Raw genomic sequence first — 26,762 nt, 5'->3', positions numbered from 1 at the left:
TGTCGGACGTAGACACTATTTTGACCTGAGTACTTTACGGTTGGCCTGAGTCGGCACCAGAGAGCCTCTTGCGACTGGTAGGTAATTGCAGTTTTAAATGCCGTTAAATCTCGCTTCCCATGGTTGGATTTTGGTGACATTTTGTTTCCTTGTCTAAAGAACGTGTGTGCTTGCAATAAAAAGTAAAACATCTCCGGAAACGCTGCGTTTTTATTGGAATGACGGCCATGAAAGGTTCGTAGTTAAACGTTATATCCAATGGGATGGCCTAATTGCCGTGTGAGACCATAATGTCCTTGGTCTCTGCAACCTCCTTGGTTTCTGCAGCATCGTGACCAACAAGCGCACGATCTCTGATAGCGATCGAGTGCGGTACTGCAGCTAGCTGCAGTCTGAAAAGGCACCGGTGTTTCCATCACACTTTAGTAGTGTAAACCTCCTTGGTATTGCTAACAGAAAATATACAAAGTTAAAGCTCATATTTAGTACCTGCTCTAGTAGCTGGTATTCCTGGCTAGGGTTTGTGGTGTGTCTGGGTCCTGTGCTGCTTAAGTGAGTCGGGTCAATTTTCATGTCCCCTAGCAAGAACAGCTCTGAGTTTGGAGTGCAGGTGCTCCAGGTCTTATATAGACTGTTTCTCGGCAGTGAGAAGAATCAGGCACTGTGGCAGTTGGAGGTCTGTGATTGAATCGACAACAATGGGTTTGGTAAAGGGTTGCTCAGAATTTAGCAGACTAGTAGTTCCTCTAACTCCATGGCTGTTTCAAGGTCTTTCAAGTCAGCCCTCAAGTTGTGGTTATATGTTATTTTAGATACATGAATGCGGCAACCCTAGCCCATGTCCATTACGGTCTAGTCTGTAAAGATGGTAACACACCCATCCAGTCTCTATTATCCGATTATACCCGGATTAGCCTCCTACGCACACCTTCTATGGGCGCTTGTGACTAGTTTTTTCATGCTCTACCAGGCTCCACAGGACGCTAGAAATAGTTGAAATTGGACAAATAGACAGAAAACATGGTAGAGGAGTTGGCTGGCCGGGAGTACAATTTGCGGCCTGTGGAGCCTGATAGAGTCTAACCATTACAGAAAAACGGCAAGATGAAACGTCCACCGCGGAGTCCGCTAGCGAGGCTACCACCGAGTAAGACTCCCTGGAGTCGTCTTGGCGACAGTGTTTTTTGCCCTCAGGCAATTTGGAATACGCGTCTCTGTACGATCCGATTCACGGACGTCAGAGAGACAATGGGCGTCCCGGAATCCAGTTGTATAGTCGTCTTGTAATTGGTTCAGGTTGTAAAGTGGTTTTCTCGTATATTGTTTTTCATTCGCGAATGCATACCTTTTGCCCTGAATAAAAAAGCAAAAAAAAAAACAGCAAAAAGAAAGTAAATTAATATCGAAAAACTTCAAATGTTTCTATCGGATGAAGATGATGTTTTTGTTTTAATAGATTGCTGAATAAAATGCCACTGCTGGAAAAAAATTAAGCAATTTCAATTGAACGTATTGATCACAGAAATGTTACACTTTCGCATTTATTGAGTGTTGCGTTCCAACTTCCAGATTTATTTCATGAATTGCATTTAGACTGATTTACAGTTATTTATGATCTACTCATTGCCGTTAGAAATTATAAGAGAGGTATATTTTCATCAGATTTATTTACTGGAAGAAGGGCTTCCGGCTAAAAGACTGCGTTTTGATTCTGTGTACATTATATCAATCTAGTTATGATATTTGATGAATGGAACATTGAATATTTAATGTTCATAGATATATCTACTCGTCAGCGTTCCTTCATTTCGGGTATATTTTCAAAACAGTTGTGACGACAAACCGCAATGTTGTTATACTGACGACTACATGTTGTTTACTCCACGCTATGACCTTGAATTCAGGCCGACTTTGATCTACCGTTTGTTTTTGTGCGGCTCTTCGCTTGTGCTTTCATGGCCTTACCCTGTATCAGGTCAGGAGGCTGTGCCAACTACCTTACCTACACCCTTCGGGAAGCCATCGTCATTTGATAATTTGGCATAATTTTAGAGACCTTTATTGTAATTGATGAAATAAACGTGGCTTTAATCTTTTTTCTAAATTTTGTTATCTTATAGAAGTGCTCACTAAAGCCTCTGTTTAGGGATATCCTGGGACAATACAGGAAAAGCCCTCCGGTTGTGCGGGGGCGGGTTGTGGTTGCCGGGTCCGCTTGCGGTTTGATGCATACCGTGGGTTTTCCGGCAGGCCGCGCCACACTTGAAAGGCGGTTTCTGATTGGTCAAATTTTTTCATCGCCGACTAACCAATAGAGATAATCTTCGAACAGATCTTGGGAGGGAAAAAAATCGTCAACATTTTCTGGCTTAATGGAATTGAATGAATGGTTTATCTATCACTGCAAAACATGTCAGTCTGGTGCGTTTCACATTACAACCTTTGCGTGTCAAAAACACATTTAGATTCATAACACCAATACTAGTTGTCACACAAGGATTTGGGCGTAAAACGACATAACATTATTATTACAACCTAGCGTTAAAAAACTTGGCAGAATGGACAGGTAAAATGAAACAGCTATGAAAAACTATGCTTCTGAAACATGTTTTATGGGGTATGACTGAATATGGTTGTTCAGGATTCAACTTGAAGGCTATTACTGACTCAAGTTTTTAAAGAAAGAAGAGAAGTTTTCAGAAAAGATAGTCTGTCAATGCAAGGAGGTAACCTCCTTGGTCAATGCAAGCCCTAGAAACAGTCTGGCATCCAGGCTATATCATAAAGTACACGTTTTTGTCCATATGCTGCCAAAAAACGATGAGCTACTAAGTACTCACTTGCATGCCTCGGTGGACTAATTCAGTGGTTGAAGGACTATCCTATATCCTAACTGGACTAACTCCAACATCTCCCAAACTCCCGTGGTATTGCCACTGATGTTTCCCAATCGCGTTCATGTTCCACCGCACACTTGGCAACGCGTCAAACGGAAGGAATTTTCCACTTAGATCGTTACCATGGTAACGGGTCATGGCAACTCACGCAGGGGATATCTAAACTCCAAGTAGATGTTATACTTTGAACCAGGGAGATGTTTTGCTTTGACTTACATTGATATTGTTCATCTGTACTGTTTTGTGACGTTTTGTCAGTATTTTATGGGCTGTGTCTGTCCTTAGAAATCCCGTAAACTAGCAGTCTTCAGATAATTGTACAAATGAAGGTAATGTGATAGGTAAAAAAAGGACATCAACTTGAGGTACTAAAGAGGATTCCAAAGAGTCCAAAATAATTGTCAGTTCTCTAGACGGTCTCTCGCGACGGGCGCTGAAAGATCTCCAATGTGTTCGATTGATTATCGTGGATCATGAGCTCTTAATAATAAATATTTCAATCCTCTCACTGACCGGAATGGCCGCATTGTTGCGTTAAAATTGTAGCCATCAGGAAAAATAACAACGATGATGATAATGAAAAAAACGGCAATATGCCAAATATCGAAACGCCATACACTTAACATCACTTGTCTTGTCCTGAGCATGCTCGAGAATTTCACACTGTGATTGCCGTAAGTCTGGTTGACGATTTCATGCTGGTGTAGCGTCGACAGTTTTTTTTTTTATTTCTCAAGACGGGGTTAACGTTCCCTTTGAGTTTGACGTAATTAGGTACGCGCATGGAACACGGTAACTTGCGTCAGTCCTGCCTGTATGTCATTTCATACAGCCTGGTAAGTCAAATTAAATTACGTCATAGCTGACATGCGAGCCCCCGCACTTAGCTCTGTGTATCTGTCTCTCCTATCATGGTGTCAAACAGAGACGTCTGATTTGTTTACCTCTATGTCCTCTATCAGGACGAACCAAGAATGACGTCATACCAAACACGTTTCCATGACAGATGACTCGTGACGTCAGACGTTATTGTTGTCAGAAGTGGGGGAAGGTTCAAGTTCGGTTTTGAATTCGTTCCGCCGGGAGCGAGAGACCTTGGTTTTACCCACGTGTCCGTTCTCTTAGCTAGTAATAATGCAGTCTTGGTACGTGGATGCGTAGTCACCGGCCTGGATTCGGCATGTGTTTTTCGATATCTCAGTAAAGCGTAAGGGTAAATCGGGCGGGCGACCTCAGACTGAGGACGAAAGGGACAAAAGGAAAAAGAAAAAAAAAAGGAAAAAGGAATGAATGTAGGACGAACGAACATATAATCCCAATCCTGGGTGAAGTAATTAGTTTTTTCGCGGCTCCCACACTCCCCGCCAACCAACGATTGGATCATCATGACCATCATGGCCCGAGTATCGCACTGAGCCGCGGAAAACTAACTCGTCCGCCGGTTTAGCAGACTACGCTATGGCATGGAAAACTATCTAGGGGATGAAGCCTAGGCTATATAATCTTAGCAGTGCTGTGTTAATTCCTTGTTTGTGTGACCATGTTGATGTAATACTAGTAGTACGTGTCTTGGTGGCGCGGCTGCGGCTCCGACCGTGGCATTCACAAACACAAGTTCTGGTGCAGTTATAGTCTTGGTCGCTTTACGTCGCTGCGTGCGTCAGGTGGATTTCAGGTGGGTTGTGGGTAAACGTCCCAAGCTTCTCCAAGCTCAACAAAACTCGAGGCGAAAAACAAACAAACAAACAGTCGAGACAAAATCAATAAAAACTTTGAACGTCGTATCTGCATGGTCGCAATGTCAGAGTCAGTGTTATGATTTGACGTAAGAACAAGGTTTGACACTAGAGCTCTAGTTTGACGCATAGCACATTTTGCCTGGGTGCTAAGTTGTTACGTGATTTTGTCAGTCGGAAGATTTCAGATCGATGTGCTTTTTTTTTTTTAATCAATTCGTAAGAGCCTGATGTTGCCATCGATTTACGAAGAAAGTCGGCTCAATTGTTACTGTAGCAGCATCTCTTCACCCTAGGTCAGAAATATCAATGCTCGAGACAAGTATTGACTTCACTGACCCATTAGGAGAAGCAGGGGTTACGAAGGCTGCTCGGGAAATTCCCTACCCCATCCCTACCCCATGCTTGTTTATTGTGTTGAAAACTTGGAAACAGTTTGTTAAGTGTTTGGCCAAAAACTTGAAAAGTAAGTTGTGTAACACCGGTTATACTTTTCGAGCATGTGCGGGGCTTCTGTTTTTTGGGGTGTTTGTGTGCACATTTTTAAAGGCTTATTGTCGGAAAAGTGTGTGTGTGTGGGGGGGCACTTGAAAAACAGAGATGCTCAAAGAGAAGCACAAAAATACGCTAAAAAAAGATACACCTGTTTGAGGATTATGTATAAAAAGCCTCACTAGTAGCAGGTGTAAAACAATGACCCTTACCGGCTATATCTGCTTGGAGATCGCACAAACAGTCAATAGTTTGTGGTTAGAACACCGGAACTTGGAAGCAAACACGGTTTGCTGGACGAAAGCCAAACTTGCATTTTCCCGCGGACTCACACCAACACTGTAGCGTGAAAAGAAAAACATTTGCGTTTGCCAAACCGCAAATGAATATATCCGGCTAATGGACAAGTGGCGTGTGAATGATAGATTAACTGATACAGGTCAAACTTTCTTGTCTACAAACAAAATGGCTACAACACCTCCTTCCACTCAGGCTAAAGACACAAAAACTCGTTTATTATGAGAGCCGTTAACGTTATATATCTTGAATTCCTAGATTGATGCTATTCTGATCAACATTCATTGTCACTGATTCTTTTAAAGGTTGTTTACTCTATGTATAAAACTTTTTAATTCCATGGATTTTATATAAGTCTTGTTCAGTTTTGTTCATTGATGTAATACTGTTTTGCTTTTAATCTATTCTGTAAAAAATTAACGCAATTCAGTACTGTCTACATTGCGTACCATGTGCTGCTATGTTGATTTTTTATAAAAGTTTGAAGGCTTATAAGTATTACTGCGAAAGTATGGCTGTTAATGTTGCCCTCAGCAACGATTGCTACTTTTGTTTTGGTTCGTAGCAGGTTTTAAAGGTGCACAAAGCAATTTCAGAACATTGGAAGTCGGATTTTCACATTCATTTTTTTTAGTCTTTTCAATACATAGTAACTTTAAATAACATTTACCCCATTGCATGTCGACCTTCATGGAGCAAAGATGCAATGTCGTTATGTGGTGAGAACTCATTGAATATCTGGGCGTTGATTTTTTGGTGGTCCCAACATTTAAAGTACCCCTCATGCGGCTTGGCTGCACGCTTCTTTAGTGGCTCATTCATGACACACTCGACTGTTTTACATTGCAGACTGCATTGTATTTGAGCGTGAGTTTTGAAGGTGAAATACAGAGCAAGCAGATGGGCGTTAGCGGCGCTCAAACATCAACTTGATCGCCGTATTAACAGCTGAAATAATACTGACTGGTCATCGATACCCGCATATATAAATTGACTTGATTTAACAAACGAAAATGACTTATGACTAAATGTTCATGATAGGTGCAGCAAACATTGCTTTCATGTCGCTAGTTCCTCACCGCAACTGTGAAGTCGGAAATATGCTAGATCCAGTCCAGACTGAAATGATGTTTAACCGACTTTGTGTATATATTCATGTCCTTTTAGCATCCACAGAGAGAATAGCGTGTTCATTTCTGCGCTATATGAAAATTTAAAGGGATCAAATTTAAATGACCTGAAATTCTAGCTCCGAGTTTTCTGCTGAAGTGTTTCATTCGGGGCAATTAACATTTGACTAAATATTCTGTTGTTTGAAGAGTTGACACTTTCGATGTGACATCTCTAAAAAAAAATAGAAGAGCAAAATCCGTCGAAATATTGGAAAAGGAGGTCAAAAACCGTTCATTTTGGTGACCTCTGTCGGGAGAAATGTCCTGACCAATCAGGAGCGGCGTTGCTGCGGCTGTTCGGTCGGGGTGCACATCCGGGACCTTTGTTTGTAAATGTGTGTGGCAGAGAGGGCAAGCCGCCATTTTGGACAGCCCAGAATTGTAAATTTTCCAAATATTGGACATCTTCACTGCGTGTTTTCATGCCGAATCTGGGCCGAGGAGACCCAGTAAACCTCCAGCGGCTGTGAACAGGTGTCGACGGCGCCTTGTGCGGAACAGAGACCGTGGAAATCGCGGGATTTTTGCGGGGAAGTGCGATCGCCCGAGCGGTCCTGTGTCCGGGGAAAAATCTGTGTTGTTGATTTGCGCATCGCCATCATGCTGTCCGTCCGTGTCTGGCTGAGGTTAGCGATCCTTCTGTACGCTGCAGGTAAGCCTTCCCTCTTCTATTCCTCCCACAAACGCACAGAAAACATTCTTCTTTGCTTTAAAAGTGTTTTTTGAGGTAAACTTGAGGCGATCGTAGGGTTAGAAGATCCGGAATCGTCTAGCGTTATTCCCGCCTGCTGTCAGTCGCTTCTTCGGCCCTCCATCGCCCCTCTAGCCGCACAAACACCACCAACAACGTCCCCTTACCCCGCTAGACCCCGCCGTAACCACATTTTCCTCGGTCTACAGACTAAAACTGGCAGAGTTTACGGTGTGGGAGGGCGGTAGCTGGCTGTGGTGGTACGTTATAGGGTTGAGAGGTCATGTACACCAACATACTCCAACACAAAAGATGGGACACACATCACTTATACACGGGTTTTCTCTGATCCTACCACCGAGCATAGCTCTCAAAAAACACAGAAAATAACATCTCATTAAGAAGCCTTGAAGGATAGTCTTGTGTTCATATGTGTGTTAGAAGCACAGAAGATGTTGAAAACAGGTTTCAAGGTCCCCAAGAGTGCAGAGTTTTGCAGAGATTCCGGAAGACTAAAATTATTTTTGTGCAAGTTGCCTGGGTTTCTAGCAGGCGGGTTGGAATTATGCGAAGTGCCCTCCCCAGAGACTTCTCGTATTGTGATTAATGAAAGAGCAGGGAAAAGACATGCAGGCATAATTTCATCCACAACAAAAGAAGATGGTGGAAATCACTGGAACGTTGCACGAATCTGGCGATATGGCTCCAGATTTTGTGCATAATTTCCTATGCAGCGTTGTTGTAAAAATGTGAGACCTCCATTCATGTGACAGTGACTGAGTGAGTTGTGGCCATTGCTATTGTGTGGTGTTACCACACGTGGAGCTTGGTAGCGTGGGTTCGCTCGCACACACCACGCTAGAACCCCAGTCTTTCCCCTCGGCGCAAGTACGCAGACTTAGTCCCCCAGTTCGGTTGATCGTGCAACGTATTTTGTTTCCACCTGATTCTTATCTTCACCTTCTACCTGCTTAAAGGGGGCCATTGTGCAGAGCGTACCTGTCCCAATGTTTGTACAACTCCCCACTCGAGTTCTAGTCCCACCAATGCCGTGTTCAATGCTAATGGCTATCACCCGACTCGACGACAAGGGACTGAATGTTTTGCAAATGCAATAAATGAAATCAGCATTACCCCAAGTGGGTTGTCATTGGGATATTGTGGAAGAGGGGAAAAAATCAATTCTTGCTCTGGGATTAACCGAGGACTAAGGTGGAGTAACAGAAGCAGGCTCTTTGGCCTTGAGGAGTTTATCCAATATTGGCGAGGTCAACCTCTTAAACAGACTGGAACCCAGGGATGGTGATGTGAGGTCAAGTTGGAGCAGGACTCTTCTTAAGAATCTAGAGGTGGTTTGGAGGGAGAAAACTCAACCGAAAAAAGAAGCAAGTTGTTGTAGTTTTAAGTAGAATTACCTAAATTTGAAAATTTACCAGGTTTTTAACAGTGATGACTGGAGAAGGGAGGAGGAACCTAGGTGCTGTGCCATTTAGATAATTAGTCAATGGCTTAGGGAGAGGTCTGAATTGAATTGTCTTCCTTTAGCTACCAGAAGTTTGGGAATAGAAAGACTGAAGTGAACTCAAGCAAGGTCTTGAATATGTTAATGTACCCATGTTATCATATTTTCAACAATTTATTTTACAATTTATTCAACAGTTAACGCTTATCATTAGTGTTATTTGTTCTTTAATCCACCACTTAACTCTGACAAGTTTACGTTTGCTTCACAGCAGGCTAGTCCGTTATTTCTCATGGATGGCTTCTTCTTGTGCATATTTAATCCCTCCAGCCCAGCTAGTATTTGTTTATGCAAGCACACAGGGGCAATAAGGGCTGAGTAGTTGGTACTATTCACAGCAATCGACCCATGCATTTCTGACAAGTAATGAATGACCTGGTGTTGATATATTTGTGTTGGGAGTTTAAAAGTCTAACACTAGAAGGCAGGTCGGTGACACGGGCCAGGTAAAGTGTCACGGAAAGCTAGCGACTTTTCCTCACTGGTCCCTTTTGTTCTGTCGTAAAAGGCGTCGTGTTTCGGCCCTGGCCTCAGTTCGGTGGTTGAAGTTGAACTTGTCACAAAGCAGCAAGCGGAGGTTTTATCTTAACATGTAAGAGTCCCGAAGCCAAATCATATCTGACTAAAGTGGTTTTATACTCTCTCTCTCCAGGGTTTAATGATGCAGGACTTGAAATTTCGTCTTTATATTGCCACTTCATACGACATTGCATTATTGCATTGCACTGTAGGAAAAGGATGATGTTTTGTCTCAAGCATTATTCTTTGAGTTCAATGATAGAAACGTTTGTACGATGCCTACCTTTTGAGGCTGCAAGTTCTTTATGTTTTTACAACTTAATCAGGCACTTCTTATAACGTTTCATTTAACTTGCAAGAATGATAACCTTACTCTTTGAGCACTTTGACACAAATCATAACTTGTGAAATGAATCACATCTTTGTTAATGTAAAGAGGGATTGCAGGGCTCGAAATACTGGGTGCATGTGCACCCAGTGCACCCAATTTTGGAGCTGTGCACCTAATTTTGTACTGTGGGTGCACTGGTGCACCCAAATATATTCATACGGTTTAATGTGTAAAGGTATCACTGCACACTAGTAGACAGTATATTCTTGACATCTAGGTGTAAGAAAATAATAAAGTCTTTGTTGTAGTACTTGTTTAAGATTTTGATGTTAGAATTTGAGTTAATTTCGATTTTGAAAGCTTCAAAACTGGGTGCCGAGATCGCGTGCCAAACGCGCATGAAGAGGAACAGTAAGGTTTGTCATTGGGTTTTGCTTACAATAGTTCAATTTCTACTTTATTTTATGTGGTGCACCCAAAAATTTTTTTGTGCACCCAATTTTTTAGGTTGGGTGCACCAGTGCACCTATTCCCAAAACTGAATTTCGAGCCCTGGATTGAGAACATTAGTTGACCTAATTATAGGGAAGTTTTTGACGGACAGCGATATAGTAGGTGACAACAAATACACTTTTTTCTATCCCTTGCAGTTGTTAGAACAGCTGAAGTTGTTTCATTCTATCCGTACAGTTGATTTTTCCCCCTAAGCTGAGTCAGTAGGACTTGGTTGTAAATGTGTCACTCAGTAAAGGTTAAGTTCAAGGTTGGCATACCCACCTGCCCCTCCTAGCAGCTGCAGCAGCTCGTTAACCTTAAGAAAGGAAAGAAACGATTCCTTCAAGGTCGTGCCAGCTGAACTAGGTCCTTGTCCTCTTGAGTTATGTTAAAAGGAAGCAGCACACTTAACCCAGTCCAATCTTGTGACTGTGTTACTGTAAAAGTTTGAATGTTCGCAGTCGTTTTATTTTTGTGGTTTTCACGGTGAGATCTCAAAATCATGATGTGCATATCTAATTCCATAGTTTTATGACTGCACTATGGAATTGTTTTGACCACAAACTCCTTGTGCGAAACCCTCCATTTCCCTTCATCCACAGAATTAAGTCCCAGCAAAAGTGAACAAATTTACTATACCTAACAAGTAAGCAGTGCCAATCCAATCTATGTTACTGGATGTTGTGGAATATTTGCGGCGGTTTTGTGCTCCCAGTAATCATGACACTGCAAATATATCCTCTCTCTTGCATTGCACTCCCCTCCTACTGGGAAATTAGTTGTCTTGTATTTTTCAGTGTAAACCCCTATCTTCTGCATCCTCCCTCCTTGCCCATTCAAAGCTATTCAACAGTTCGTTGGCTTCTTATTCCTATTTCTAAGAATAAATCCTCCTGACTGTAGAATTTCTTGAATATTGAAAACCTTCTCTTTCTTGCTCTAAAAACGGTCCAGGTTTCATATTGGCTGAAAACATATGTTCAGTTTTATTTGCAGATAATGACAAGCCTCTAGTGTTGCACTCTGTGATCTTGTATGATAATGTGACTCCCAAAGGACATGGGCCGAGTAAGGACAGCAGTAGGGAATGGCGGAGCTTCAGGAAGGAAAAATGGAACAACATTTTTCACGATGAACTATTTTTACTTTATCTGAAAAGCGCAAGAAATTATTTTTTACTTCTTTAGTCTACTATAGCTTGGTTTTGGTTCTATACTTTTTTGCTCTCCTAGTTTGTGTTTTTACCAATATTAATACTAATGTCAAACAAAGGTGTAACTTAAGACCATTTCTTTCCTAAATGTTCTCCTATATTTTGAAGTTAAGATTTAAGTGGTCAAGAGGAAAACAGAGGGCTGGGAAGAAAACTTAACTCTGACCCCCTGAAACCCCTGTGTACCAAAACTCTGTTTTCATGTTCGTCTTATAATTCAGCTTATTGTTGGAAAATCCTAAAACCAATGAGTTAAATTAGTGTGGCCAAAAGTTAACGTTATCTTTCCACATGTTACTCATCTGTTATTTTGAGTGGGAAAGTCACTCAGACTGCGGTGTTTTTGGTTGGAGTGAGGGCATTCGAGCAAAACAGAAAAACAGTCATCTTTGGCTCAGGCTTGCACAGGGCAGTGTACGTAAACAGTGTGTAAGTGGAAAGACTTGCCGAGTGTTTGATATGGGTACAGTCGGCCATGCAGGTGGAAAAACTCCCCGGAAAGGCTTTCCTGAATTCCGTTCTGCTGGCTTGAGGTAAAAAGGAAGCTGACTTTAAGTTACAACTGGAAACAATGTCATAATTTTTTTCATTGCCAGATAAACAGGTTTTTACACAAACAACAAAAGATTATTTGAGAATGTAGACAATGACATTGCTGCATTGTAAATTGATTTGTTTTAACTGTATGGTCAAAGTCAAAGTAGATCAAAGTTGAAGTGTTAGGCTTTTTCAATTGTATTTACGATGTATGAAGGTCATGTGAATATAGTACGCTCCTGTGTATTTGAATTTTTCTTAAGACTACTTCAATACAGGGAGAGATCGTTAGAAAAATGGTACTGTCCCACTATACAAAGATAGCTAGAAAAGTTTTATGGGATTTTTGAAGCATATTTGAAAGTTTCTTGATTTTTTTAAGGTTTGGGAGTCTTTTTGCGTGTACTGTCTTTTGCAGGTGTCAGGTGTGTGTTTAGTGCCCTTGAGCATGATGACAAGAAGATGTGTCAGCAGTCCTGTTAGTTTGGTATGGAGTATAGAGTACTAGTATACTCACACAGGTGCAGAGGGGCCTTGGGAACATGGTTTTGTGTGGAGAGAAGGGATCATGGCTGAAAATCTTACGTGGCAAAGGTTTGAAAAATGCGGGAGCTTGAAGTTCCAAAAAGTCAGCTACAAGATACTGTAAATGTTAACATTTTTGCAGTGAAATTTGGAGTGTAATCAAGTGTTCTGCTTATGTATGATTTTTTTGAGATGGGTAAATCGCATAAACCTTCATACTGTCTTCACACCTCCATGTTCATATTGTATTTTATTATTACACATATCTCTTGGATTGGGAATCAAATACTGTATCCTACATGTGTGGAGCAAGTAGTTGGAACATTTTCTTTCTAAGGTCTTCTGAAGATGTTGGAAATTTCTGTGTGTTTTTCTGTTCGACTCAACCCAAGAACGCAGCTGCCTGGTCTATTCACTATTGTGGTTTTTCCTTTGACTCAAGTTTCTACATAACAAAGTAGGGACAAAAGCAGGGCATTGCCTTGTCAGGTTGGGTCAAAGGTCATTGTTCTCAACAAAATGATACATCACATCTTTGATGTGAAGCTACTGAATCGTTTCTTTCAACAGTGTCTATATGGTGTAGACTTGAAGCAGGCTCCGCTGCAGCCAGCTTACAGCAGCTCTTCTGCCTGGTACCATGTAATGTGTACCTAAACTCAGGTTCAAGTCCGGGGGTTCAGGTTTAGGTCCGGACTTATAAGTCCGAATCTGAACCCGAACTCAAACAGTCAGTGGTTAGCACAAAAGCTCAGTAATGAACACAAAAACAGGATGTTTTCGTCTTTTTATAGCATAGATTTATCAACTATAGAACTTAGAAGGTTTTAGATGGTTTAGAACAAAAAGGAGAATATGAGCAAGAGATTTTATTTGCAAGTCAGAACGTTTAGATTTTTTTTTTACTTGAACCTTAACATTTTTACAAGTCCAGTTCAGGTCCAGGATTTAGGTATGCAGCACTAGTGCCATGTGGTCTTATGGCTTGTGTTTAACCTTGAGCACACTGAAGTAGGCATTTGGCACCCATTCCCCATTGGTTACAAAGTTAAACAGCTGGGAGAAGGTTAAAAATTGTCAAGCATCAGAACACAGTAGCAAGCAGGAAATGGCACCTTAGATTTCATGTTATTGCCATCATTTCAATTGCAACCTAAAAATACTGCAATTTTTTTACCATGCAACAAAGTTTAAGTGCCACAAACCCAAAGAAATTTACAGAATGTGAAGAGAAAGGAATAGCAATATGAGAACACAGCCAGAAAGGTTACAATATACAAGTTACTTATGATTTCGCATGAAATAATTGTGAATTATTCCAGATTGACAAAGAACATGGACATTTGGGATATGGTTTTCTGATTACCATGCCAATATCAACAACATAAGAGTGAACTGAAGACATTGTTTATAGAAGCCCTCAGAAATTTCCCGTTTCCTTTTTGAGTGAAACCACCAAAAATGCAGGAGAACATTGTTGTAAGTCACTTGAAATATCCACCTGCATTTCGCAATATGTAACAACTTAGGTTGATTTTACAGGCTGAAATATTATTCAGTCTTGTTATGATGAATCATATATCGGCAAAAAATTACCAGCAAAGTGTTTCAGACCCTGAGGCAAAGTAATTACCAGTAAGCTTCGAACGGAAGAATTTTAATTGCGAGCCTGTTTGTGTGTTTGTTTGAACAAGGTGTGCAGGTAACCGTGACAAGCGGATATTTTTGGTGGTCAGGTTGTAGGAATTTCTGTAGTAATCCTTGTGAGGGGTTTTCAGGAAGCCTGCGTTCTTTCATGGTGACGTAGACCTTGGAGAAAGCAGTGTAGGTTTTCATGTCAATAGCTTCATAACAGTGATGGAATTTTGAAAAGAAATTGTAGAAATGCCTACTTCTTTATACCTAGTTTTGTAACCAATGTACAAAGATCTGAGCAAAATCTGTTTATGATATTGCAAGTTGTCTGAAATTTTGCTTGTAGTTGTAGATCTAAACACACTAGCCAATGTTTCAGCCCTACCTAAACACGGACCGTACAGTATTTCTGGTATGGTATTAACATACTTCATTGTGATTCATATAATCAAGACTGAAATTTCTTACCTTGTAAAATCTTTAAAAATGCAGACAATTACTGAAGAAATTTTCAGGAAGGTATTTGAAGCCCCCATGTGTACACGTACGTTCAGATTGGGGCATGTTGCCTTTAACTACATAAAGCACAGTTTATAACATGTTTTATACTCAACCAAGGCTATTCAACCTTACACACTTGGCAAAGAGGCCAGCTTTTGTGAATGATGTTTACGGTTTCCTTTAAACTGGGCACTAAATGTTTTTACTACTGTAGGAGTGAGAAATTCTGGATAATGTAAACTGCCATGAGTAGGGAAAGGGCAGAGGCGAAATGTGTTGTGACATAAATAAAAGATTATGATGAAGGAAAGGCTTATTTACTCTCTTTATCTTAGTATTATGAAATATGGAATTGACTGTACAGGGCTAAAAATACTGTGTGCAATTTTTTACTAGGTGCACCTAGATATTTGTATTACATAGTATTGTACAGTAGTGTTAGAAAAATAATAAATTGCTAAAGAATATTTCAGATGCAAACTCTGAAGAGAGGCAGTAAGGTTTTTAATTAGGTTTTGCCGACATTCTCCTTTTTTATGTTGTGCACAGTGCACCCATATTTTGTTCAGTAGATCTATAAATAGTCTCAGTGATTTGTTGTAAGTACATTCTGAGAAACGAAGAGTTGACTTGTTTGGGCCTAAGTGATTACCTGGCTCCACTGAAAACCTTAATCTGTCTTAAGAGGCCGCCTTCTTCAGAAAGGTGGAGCCGAGATCCTAATCTCTGAGATTAGCCCAATTGTTCTTAGGGGAGTGGAGGTATTGTTTCATTTCTCATTAGCCGATTCTTATCTAAACAAACAGCTGTTTTTACAATGCTTTGCTTCTTTTGGGACTATAAAATGGCTGTTACAATTTCTGGGCTGTGCATTTGGCATTGAGGCTGTGATTCATCTACAGCATTATCCAAACCAGTCACCATTAAGATGCTAATTTCTGCATTTTGGGCTCAACAGAATCTTTTCTTCATACTTGCACAGGTGCAACTAACATTGAAAATCACCTGTTTAAGACAAATTTTAGCGGCACCGCTGTACCATGTAGATTTTAGGATTACATTGAAAACATATGTGTTCATTTCTATTGGATACAAAAAAGCCACATATACCTACGATTGCAGGATAAGGTGCAAGTAGACATCAGAAACTACAATTTTAACTGCACTAACCTACATATGCAGGTAGTATTTCCAGCTTTGCTATTAAAGAACACTTCTCCGTAAGCCAAAGTGTATTTTCCTGATGTTCACTGCCTGGTTATAATAAAGGCAGTCAAATCTATGGGAAACGCATTATAAGAAAGCATACATACATCACTCTGTGATTATTTTTTCGGAGTTGTAAATCATTTCCAGACTGTATGAAGTCAACCACCTCCTTACAACACAGGTTGGGCTAAGACAGGCAAGGGGTCATTGACTCTAGCATTCGTTGTCCTATTTCTGGCAGTTTGCATAAGAGACGGATTTATAGTAGAGTCCAAATCACATGCTTGAACTGACAATCATTTGCCTTTTAACTTTTCTTTGCTTGAAGGTTGTCTGGTAGTCTCAAAAAATGTTACAGGTTGGTGGTTTAGTCTGTGAAAAGGAAAGGTATATTTTTTTGATAGAAATAATCTTAAGTCAGAGTTTATGTATAGCTTTACCTTGACTTTGGGTGAAAGGAGACAGGTTCACATGGTATGGGGTACAACTTACAAGGAAGTAGGCCAATGTGTTGTATGGCTAAAAATAGCCACCTGCACAGTTACAGGAAAATGTCTGAAGTTGTAGAAAAAAAAATCACATGCTGTAAATGCCTTTCGTGGTGACTTGATTTCATGTTAGGGAGAAAATGAAGTGTTTGCTGGGGTTTTAAGGGGGTTGAACCAGTATGGCGGACAATTACAAGACATAAGAAATTTCACATTGATTTTAAGTTCATGGTGAAGAGGTGACAGCCCAAAAAATGTGAACATGAAACCACTGCAAACAATTGAATATGTACAGTATATTCTAGTGTAAGAAGTTAGCACTACTTCCAAAGTTTCTTATATGAGTTGCACACACACATTCTTCTAAACTTGCAAGTAAAAACCCATACCACATTGGTCAGTGATTGTTTTGATAAGTCATAATCCTGTAACAATAACATAAAGATAAAGCCTTGCCAACGCTAGTGTCTTATGACTATGAGCACAATATGCACACATGCTCCTGAACTAGCAAGTAAAATCCCATACTACCATCCTTGGTCGGTGATTGTTTTAATAAGCAAGTCATAATCCTGTAACACAGGCCCTGCCAATACTAGTCCGGAAGTTTCTACCCAGTCCCACAAAAGTCTACACATGCCACGGAACTGCCAAACCCTAATCCTCGGTTTCACTGGTGCAACAAGTGGCGCTCACACGGCTGCGTATTTACACTAGGGGAGGCTCTCTGCCCCCTACTGGGCTTGGAATGTAAATCGGCCGCGCTGGTTTTATGGTTGGCGGGGTTGGCATACCGCTGGGCAGTGTCTGGCAGCCTTGGCTCAAGTTCAAAGTGGTGGGGGGTGAAGAAGGGGTCAGATGGTTCCTATGGTGGAAACAGAGCGCTGGGATTGGAGCAGTTTGTCCTCACCTCATTTACTGGCCCACATTTCTACATTGGTGGAGATGCTTCTTTTGGCAATGCCTCGAAGCTGGTGTGTTACGCCCAAGGGCGGTTATACAGGCTATACAGATACAGAACGCCCCCCCTTACAATAAATTTCGCGATGGTTTTAAGTTTGCGGTGAAGAGGTCACAAAAGAAACGTGGACATAAAACAAAGTTGCAAACATTTGAACATGTACAGTAGTTTAAAAAGTTAACAATAAGTAGTGCCATAGTAGACAAGGGTAACTAGAAGATCAACTTGAAAACATAGCTTAAGTAAGGGGAAAGACTGATAGTGAAAGTGGTCTTTTTGATCAGTTAAGCTCAAACAAACTCAATGGACAGTTGAGCTACTCTTCCACCGGTCGTGACAGAGAAGACAGACGCTATGTACGTACAGTATTTACAGGTTCATTGTACTGGGGAAAGTACAATGAACAGTGGACTCTTTCCAGCAGCGTGAATGTTGGTTGAACGACACAGCCAGGATTCAAACTCACGACTTCTTGGTTCAGAGGCAGGGTCACTGAACTATGCACCGTACCTTGGTACATGAAGTTTCCTGGAGTGAATATGTTATAGTCAAGTTTCTAAAGAGTGTTTCAAATATAGAGGACATCCTGAAAATTGATAGTATACTACTATGTATAGAAAATTGTATCCATGCTCACAGCTTGCTCTTACAATAGATCATCGTTTTGTTGTAATACTTAAAAAAGAAAAGGTGATATTGTAGAAAGGCTGCCCAAAAGAATGTTTCCTGTGCATTTTATAGATCAATATAGCAAACGCAAATCCATATATACCCATAAACTCAGAATATAGACCAGTGCAGGTTAGGTACAGGTAGACATCAGAAATACCTGCACAGCTCCAATTTATCCAGCATTGACCTGCCTTACTTTTACATAAAACCCAATCAGGTTCTTCAAAGTCATTGTCAGCGTGACCATGGTAGGCTAGCGCTCCAGTCCTACCCAGGTGTCGGTATGTCTGTGATCTTGCTGAATGCCCGTAACTCAAACCAGGTCTTGTCTTGCCCTGCTGTCAATGAGCCAGGCCTCCCTGCCAGAATAGCCCACACCTGGAAGGCCAGGAAAGAAAGCCAGTTTTGTGCATCCTTTCTGATTAGTGTCTGGCCTCCCCCCCCAGAGATTTCAGTGTTGTACCAAGCATAGGAACCCCTATACTGCGATTTGAACCCCCTATGCTGTGATTTTGTCCCATGCTGCTTTTCAACCAGTGTAGAGGTGTGTTTTTTTTCTGGGGAGAGAGCTATGACCCTTCGTGAATCTTAATAAGATATTGCCTAAGATTTGGTTCTAGAATAAGGCTATAACAGAGGGAAAGTTTTACTTCACAAAAGTGAAAAGTGACGATCCTCAAAATACAGGGAAAAGAATCCCATGGGGTTATGACTTTTCAAAAATATTCTGGGGGAGGATGCAGCCCCCCTCTCCCATATACAGTCTTATCTCTGGTTTGTCCTTTCAATTGTAATTTTGAATGATCCGAAAACCAAAGAAATTAATTGGAATGGCCACATAGAGACATGGAGCTAGCTTATCCCCCCTCCCAAGAACTTGTTGGGCATCCATGGTTAGATGTTATGCCACCCAAACCAACCGGTTAAATAAAGTAAATAGCTGAAACTGAAAGGGTACCGGCCTGCTTGCAAGATCGTGGCTGAACATGCAAAATATAGGAAAACATTTACACACAGACAAGCCGTGTACAGTGGGCTTTGGTCTTTAATGCTCCAAGTTTCGTGGGCAAGGTACAAGCCAAGTTCTGATGACCTTGGCAATGGAAAGTTAAATCTCTGGGTATTTGGTGGTGAGAATGGACTGTACCAAGAGGCATTCAAAGCGAGGGGGTAAATCAGGAAAACACTGTGCCAAGAGTATGAATCTTTCTCCATATTGTACAAGAAAGTTGGAGAATTATGATCGAAATGTATAAAAAAAGAAATCTCGACCAGTATATGCATATGTTGTATATACCACCTGACCAAAATATCCTGGGAACCAAGTGCACTAGCCCTTCAGCTGTGACCTTGCTCTTGTCCTTGAAGACTTGTTATTTGACAGGTAACCTTGATTTTAGAATGGTTTATTGACTGGTCATGTAGCAAAACCATTCTAAAGTGGTTTTCAAATATAGTGCTTCAAATCACAGTTTTACTAATAAGGCTCAAAATAGCTCTTCATGGCATGTAGGCTATTTGCCTTGTATGACTAAGTTCTGCACTACAGCATTGTTTCAACTCTAAAATCAAAACACCACAAAAGCCTCCTTTTCCCTCCTACCGTTAAATAAAATGACTGCAACGGTAGATGAATTTACACTAACTTCTGACTTGTATAGGTAAGATTTGTCTGTACCACTCAAGTATGCACAAGAAGTGTATTTCGAGCTGTGCTAGTTAAACCAGGGTGTGTCTTTCCTTCCTGGATCAGAAGATGGTCGAGGACCTTAGTTCAGGTCATCAATTAATTTTGGTAACACAAATTGGGTCCTCTGCATTTTGCTGTCACCTGTGACAAATGGAAGTCTCTGTTTTCGGGCCCAAACGTCCACTTTAATCAGCTTCTCTGAGCAAGGTGAAGGTGGTTACAGCTTTGTTTGTAGTCTTCTGGGAGTCAGTCACTGTCAGGGTGGCGCATGGCGGTCCAGTGGTGGGACACGCCCCCTCCTGAGTTTGGAAGGTCATTTTGTATTTTTGGAACACATTTGGCTGCAATTTTAGGGGAGTTAAGCTTTACATTTTGCCTTAAGTTGTATTCTCAAGAGACAAGAAAATTATTCATTAGAAATACCTGTTTTTGAAAAGTGGTATCTATAGCGCAGGATGACGTTGATCCATTCGTGAAATGATAGGATCCAAAAGATCCGTGTTCTTTGCCAAATGAATTTACCTGACAATGCTCCCCAACCTGATGAAGCAATTTGTAGAAGAATAAACAAAAGCAGGCACGCAGCATGGTAGCAGCTGGTAATATTACACTTAAGTAACAACCTGTCACACCTAACCTATGTACATCTAATTAAGTGTTGTTTAAAACTTAGTAAAGATGCTCCTAGTTTATTGTCCTTGTGTCACAGGTTACAGCCAATCAGAAAAAAAAGTGATTTAAACAAATTTTTTTGTGTGTTTGACCAGTGTAAACATCATATCTTGTGTATTGTCTGTTGGTTTGTTAAGTTTATTGTCTGTATGTCACGGGTTACAGCCAAGCAGAAAAGTGAATCAAGGGTTTAAACAAATTTTCCCATGTTTGTGTAGGTGTGAGCCTGTGTGCGGCGGTGGACACGACATGTGAGTTCTTCGATAATACCGAGTGCGAGCACCCGGAGAACTGTAACGCCACCTCCAGGTTCGTCATGTGTAAGGACGAACAGCAGCAGGACGAAGGCAAGAGGAGCCACTGTTATGCACTCTGGAAAAACGAGTCCAACGTCATAACCCTTGTCAAGAAGGTAAGATTAATCTTTTTTTAAATTATATGCTGTAGTTTTATTTAAAATGATTTCGGAAAACGATTCTGAAAAACCTATGTTAAACCTTCCCTCTGCTGCCTGTAACCAATAGAAAATTAGGTGCCAAACAGCTACGTCAGTGTGATAAGGGTTAAGAAAGTTGGTTTGCTTTGGATGCCCATTAGTAGCATACATCGCAGTGACTTGAGGCTGCTTGATTACTTAGCAATCCTAAAATTTGTTTTAAGGTTTATAAAAAAACAATCTACGAAAAACGAGTCCACTGTTATAAGCCACGTCAAAAAGAAGAAAGAAATGAAATTGATTTTGCCTTATATCTATTCAGACTGACAAAGAAGAGCAATCACAACTAACGAAGAGGATAGAAAATTGCTTCCGAGGAGTTCAAATATTTGAACTTGAATTAAGTACATTTTCAAAGTCCCCACCCAATTTTAACAGTAGCAATCCACAAAGCAACCCAGATGTGTCACCTAAGATTTCATTGTTGAACTTGACAAGTAGGTTTATTGGATACTGTTGGAGTTACGAAGGTCAAGGTAGCCTTCAGTGCTATTGGACATCTAGCAGTTAGGCCTAGAAAAATTAAAGTTGTGTTTCTGATTACAGTCCTAAAAAAATTAGGGTCGGTAGGTAGGGGTTCCTTTTTTAAAGATTTCGGCCGAAGGTGATCTAACAACTGTTAAAAATGTAAAATTGAAATGCATCAGGACACTGTTAGTTTCAACATCATTTTTTAATTATACAGTGATGTATTGCACAAGCACAATTTTTCTACTGCAACATAAATGAGTAGAACATGTTGGAAAATGACTATATAACGTTTTCATCCTTCAGATTGAAAATTTTGTGTCCCTTGCCATGGTTGATCCAAAAAGAACGGCTAGGGTTGGCAGGATTTTGCTAGGGACGTGTTGGAAAATGATTCTGGAACGTTTTCATCCTTCAGATTGAATATTTTTGTCCCGTGCCAATGGTCGATTCAAAAAGAACGGCGGCTAGGGTTGTTAGGATTTTGATAGGGACGGTCGGGTAACCGGAAAAACACAACATTTTTTTCCTAGGCCCCATAGAAGGCAAGGGATCTCAGAAATCTGCTGATGAGCGGGCTTCGCTGACAGCATGTGATCGCTGGTTGTGCTGAAACTGGAAAAAGAATGATGGCTCCCTCTGTAGATATTGGCTACAGGAGCTGTTAAACAATTGGGCTGTCCGTAGTGTTCGACTTGGCTATATTGATGTCAGGAAGCCGGTTTTGACACCCTGGCGTGATAAGGCCATGCCAATGAAATTGGTTGGTTCCAGGATTTTGAGAAGATAATCTTGAGCTAGGAAATCAACATGAAAACAGAGTCAGAGAGGAGGTCTGTATTGTGGAACACACAGTTTCAGGGAGTGCACATAGTTGGATTCATGTTTTCTTTAGTTGCTTGTTTGGTAGCTAAACATGCAATTCTCTTCTGCAAGTTCTAGACTTGTACCATGACCTCCCAATGAAGTTGGTCCATATAGCTAAGTTTCTCAATGTTTTTCAACATTTCACTATTCCTTACCTTGGTGTCCAAAGAATGGGGTCGCTAGTCCGCGCAAGCGAGTTTTATATCTTGACTATGTTGTTGTTTCAGGGTTGCTGGTTGGACGATAACGACCGTTACAACAAGTCGGAGTGTTATATATGTTTATATGTTGACTGTTATGTTGTTTCAGGGTTGCTGGTTGGACGACAACGACTGTTACGACAAGTCGGAATGTTATGAGCATGAGGAGCAACCAGAAAACGGGATGTTCTACTGTTGCTGCGAGGGGAACCTCTGTAACCAACACTTTGATCACATCCCCATCCCACAGCCAGATAGATCAACAGCAGGTAAGTCGTTTTGTTTGTTTGTTTGTTTGATTTGCATATCTGGTAAACCGCCTCATGGGGTAAAACGCCAGGTTTGTACTGAAGAATATGTAAGCTGCATATCCAAACAGATTTATTTGTACTCAAATCGGGAAGAACCCCTGCTCTTTTTGATAAGGGTTGTGGGTTCTTTAACATATGCTTGAGGTGTGGCTCTCCTCAAACTCCTGGCCAAGTCAAGTGAAGATATAAGGGTAAAGTTCCTTTCCCTAGGGTACAACATTGGGGCCTGCTAGGGATTCAAACCCATAACCTTTGTATCCCAAGTCAGTAATCCTGACCAAAAGACCACTTTGGCGCCTTACGTAAAGCTGCATTGAGATATGTTTAAAAATGTATACCTTTGTAGGGCTTAAGTTCACAGCGAAGAGCTTACCAAGATTACCTCCAACCTAAAACCACCTCGAACATTTCTGCATCAATCCAGCATATTTCCCAGGAATGGATCGTAATGCCTACAAAAACAATGTGAGGTAGTCTCAGCTGTGGCGGTTGTTTTACCCCTGGAACGCCGAAGTCTCCCCCACACTGCCAGGTCTGTTGGAACCTCCGTTCCAGTTTTGATGAGAGTTTGGTATAAAAATACAGGCGACATTTGGGCTGTATTAGTCTGGGCCTGATGTCAGCCACCAGATCAAAGTGAGAATGTGGGGTGTTATTGACTGTGGTGCCAGGTCACATAAGGCCAGGTAAACCTGATAGTGTAGGCCAGTCCAGGGTGAATTGTTGGTTGTCGGAATCATATGGATAATCTTAAACTGGTAGATAAAAAGATTATTTTAAAAAATAGTGTAGATGATTTATATTAAGTTAATGCCAAGCTAAAAGGTCAACATGAAAAAAGAGACAGAGAACATTTGACTGGCAGATAACAAGCAAAACAAGAGCTTTTAAAAAAAGCTGGCGTTTCGGCTACGTTTATAAGTGTGAATTGTCTTTTCCCTTTACTTGAAGTAAAATCTGCCAGAGGAAGTCACTCAAGGGCTGTTCAGTCTATAAGAAAAATTGTCATTTTGGGAAATGAGTACTGTTTTAATAGAGAAAGGCAGATTGGGGAAAGCAATTTTGAAGTTACGTCACTTAACTTAAGTGCTTTTGAAAAAGCTGGTCTTGGCCTACAACTTGTGCTTATTTGTAAAATGTATAATAGGCTCATTATAAAAGCTATCAATGTAATTATGTACATGGCACGCAATAAAACATAAAATTTGAAAAAGCACCATTGAATCATCAGCACTATGGTAATTAAGTGAAATAGAAGTTCATAACAGCTAAGGTTCTATCTAAAATGACTACCAAATGTCAAACAAATCAACAGCTACCTCATCCGTATTATTCTGGTTTCCGCATTTACAACATTTCTTCCTTATTTTCCTGGGTAATTTTGCTAAAATTCATGAAAATTCCCATAGTTTTGTGCCGAGGGGCGCCACTTTCCACGTCCGTGTTGTCTGAATGAAGTCGATACTGAACAATGGAGCATTTGCTACTGTAACAAAGAATCGCTGTTTTGCAAACAACATCAAGAGCCTCTGTTTACATCGGGGATAGAAGTTTAGTGGCGAGTGTTTTGCAAGAATCATCTTACCGCGCATAGGAGCCGCTGCACGGTATTTTCCATTACAATGAACAGAAAAATTCGAATGCCGGGTTTGGAATCTATGAAGTCCTGTTCATAAGACAAAGGCCTTGTATATATTAAATGAATATTTAAAAATAACAAATATAAAATATTTCTTTATTTATTAATGAAAAAAATGATATTCATAAATATGATATTGATAGATTAATATGATATCAATATATATTTTTGATATTCAATATCTAAAAAGAAAAAAAAAATTCATGCACGGACACGAACCCGGATCTTCTGGGTCCGAAGTGCTTCGCGTTGCCAGATCGGCCAAGCTGCGGTACGTATTTACATACTTTGGACGTAATGCTATAACCTCACTATATGGTATCATTTATGCCGATTTTTGCTCGTTTTCTTGACGAAATCATTTTTTTTCTTCTGCAATCTTGTGGAATAGATGTAATATGGTCATTTTTCAGGATATCAAAGTCCGAAACCACAATGCAATGATATTTCCGAACAGTTGTAGCAGTTACATGCGGTCGCCGTCCTGTGTCACATGCAAATCTAGCGTGCCTGCCTTTTCGTGCTCTCTTGCCATATAAGGCAACGGCTATACAAGGATTTGAGAACGTATTGCCATATAAGGTCTTATTGTGTGCGACACAGTGTTGAACCAAGCTTCCCTGCTTCCCTGGTCCTTGCTTGAAGGTAAAAGCCAGGACAATGCGTTCCGGCGCGCATGCGCCGAAACGCAAAAACTGACAAAAACAGCGTAGATGGTTTGAAACTTCACAACTTTTGCTTGTTGGCTGCTCGATTTATAAACTTGAAGATCAACATGAAAAGAGAGTCTGAGAAAAAGTCTTACCTAAATGGTTTATATGATTTCAGGGAGTAAATATAGTGAGATTCAAGTTTTTATTTAATCCTTTTGTATATATCTTGGCCCCTTCACTCAAGTTTTACTTTAAAATGTCAAAAGTGCAAAAATAAAAGTAGGGAAAAAACTAAAGAAGACAGATCTTTAGAAACAACCTGGGTAAATTTGAAAGATGAAGATTTGACAAGAGTTTGGGTAGGAGAAGATTTTAAACTTGATATGTTTTGCTTGTACAGTGTAACTTATTTGTTGATTGCCTATTTGTTGTTGTTTTCTCCAGAAACACCACGCACAATTCCGATAGACAACAACAAGGAGTTGTTCCGGTCGCTGATGTATTCGCTGTTCCCCATCTGTGGGATAGCTCTCGTGGTGGCCGTCACTTTCTACATGTACAAACGCCACAAGTCAGAGCACATACAGGTGAGCACTACCAACACGTACAGTATGCACTTAGACAACTTTCTCTGGACTATCCCAAGGGCGCTTTCTGGAGATTGAACTTTGATTACGTTCTGTATAATATCTTTGCCAATAAGGTCAAGTTTTAACTTGTATTTCTTTGTTAGGTGATGTTAAAGTAAGAGGATAGCTCAAAACGTCAGATTTTTGTGAAAATAAGAAACTGGTTTCCCCAAGTATCTTGTCCTTTTCTTAATCCTTTTTTATATTCCGGAAAAGAAATCCAGAAAGAGCTCTTAAACTTTGATAGTTAGCTTGATACTTCCTATATTTCGGACAATTTGATATTGTCAGTCCCCTTTCCTATCGAAGGATGTTTGCACATAAATGTCACAACTCATCTAGAAGAAGAAACACTGCCGCAATGTTGGTGGGTGGGTAGATGCAAGATGGCTACCAGACATATATCCCGTTCTGTTTCCTATAATCATGGTCTCAGTGACTTAAAAAGACATTCTGCGAGGCCCTGGAAACAATACATGACTGAGAGAATCAAGGTATAAAGAATGAACCAACCAGAAAATTCAAAGCTTATGATTCTGAGAAGTAATTATTCATAATATTTTGCTTTCTAAACATGTAGAGGCAAAAAAGAGGCCGATGTTAAAATTTGATACTTTTTGATCTGAAAAATCACATAAATCTTTAACACACCAACATAGCGGACTTTAGATAACATCATAGTCATGTGACAGCGAACACCCTCTTAGGAGTAGAACTTAATACTTTCATGAAAAAAGTAGACAGACAGCAAAACTAAGATTTTGCTTGTTCTCACAGTGTTTTACACGGCACAAGACCGAACACGTGCAGGTAGGGCCGACGTTACCTTCCGTAGCTTCGCTCTCTGTGGTTGTGATCAGTCCATGTTGCTAGGACGCCCCTTTGCGTGATGTTTTTTACGCTAGCGCAAATACTCGCTTGAACCACAATCAATTCATTTCCTTGGTTCTTGGACATAAAAGTGTAAAATTTTTAGCAAAAGGACAGGAGGAAAACATAGGGCCATGAGAAAAATCTACAAAATAAGTATTTTCCAAAATTGATTTCCTGGTTCAGCAAATTTATCTTTTTCAAATCCGAGAACCAACAAGGCGAATTGATGTGGCCGTACGCTGCTAGTTTTGTTTAGCTTTCTTATAAAGATGATTTCTTCTTCCCATTGAAGTGAATGTGCTGATGATCACAGACATATTATTCTATGGCAATTCTACAGACTTCCTTGATTTCCTGAAATTTATCAATTT

General features: G+C 40.5%; 1 protein-coding gene across 2 annotated transcripts in view; it reads left to right on the top strand.

Annotated features, from left to right (window-relative positions):
- Window positions 1-6,940: 6,940 nt before the first annotated feature.
- LOC136445529 (activin receptor type-2A-like) overlaps window positions 6,941-26,762 on the top strand; it is a 30,092-nt gene continuing 10,270 nt past the window's right edge. Inside the window, exons 1-5 of one of the 2 annotated variants that reach the window (XM_066443582.1) lie at window positions 6,941-7,246; window positions 20,474-20,667; window positions 22,396-22,555; window positions 25,334-25,476; window positions 26,296-26,328. In XM_066443582.1, the coding sequence (XP_066299679.1) occupies window positions 7,195-7,246; window positions 20,474-20,667; window positions 22,396-22,555; window positions 25,334-25,476; window positions 26,296-26,328 (582 nt within the window). In that variant the 5' untranslated portion in view covers window positions 6,941-7,194. The remainder of the gene's footprint in view (window positions 7,247-20,473; window positions 20,668-22,395; window positions 22,556-25,333; window positions 25,477-26,295; window positions 26,329-26,762) is intronic. The other variant, XM_066443583.1, reaches the window with a different exon arrangement.

The sequence above is a fragment of the Branchiostoma lanceolatum genome, chromosome 12 (genome assembly GCF_035083965.1).
Source record: "Branchiostoma lanceolatum isolate klBraLanc5 chromosome 12, klBraLanc5.hap2, whole genome shotgun sequence".
Classification (NCBI taxonomy): domain Eukaryota; kingdom Metazoa; phylum Chordata; class Leptocardii; order Amphioxiformes; family Branchiostomatidae; genus Branchiostoma; species Branchiostoma lanceolatum.
Note: the sequence above shows the minus strand (reverse complement) of the source record. Positions and strands in the feature narration are given on the sequence as shown.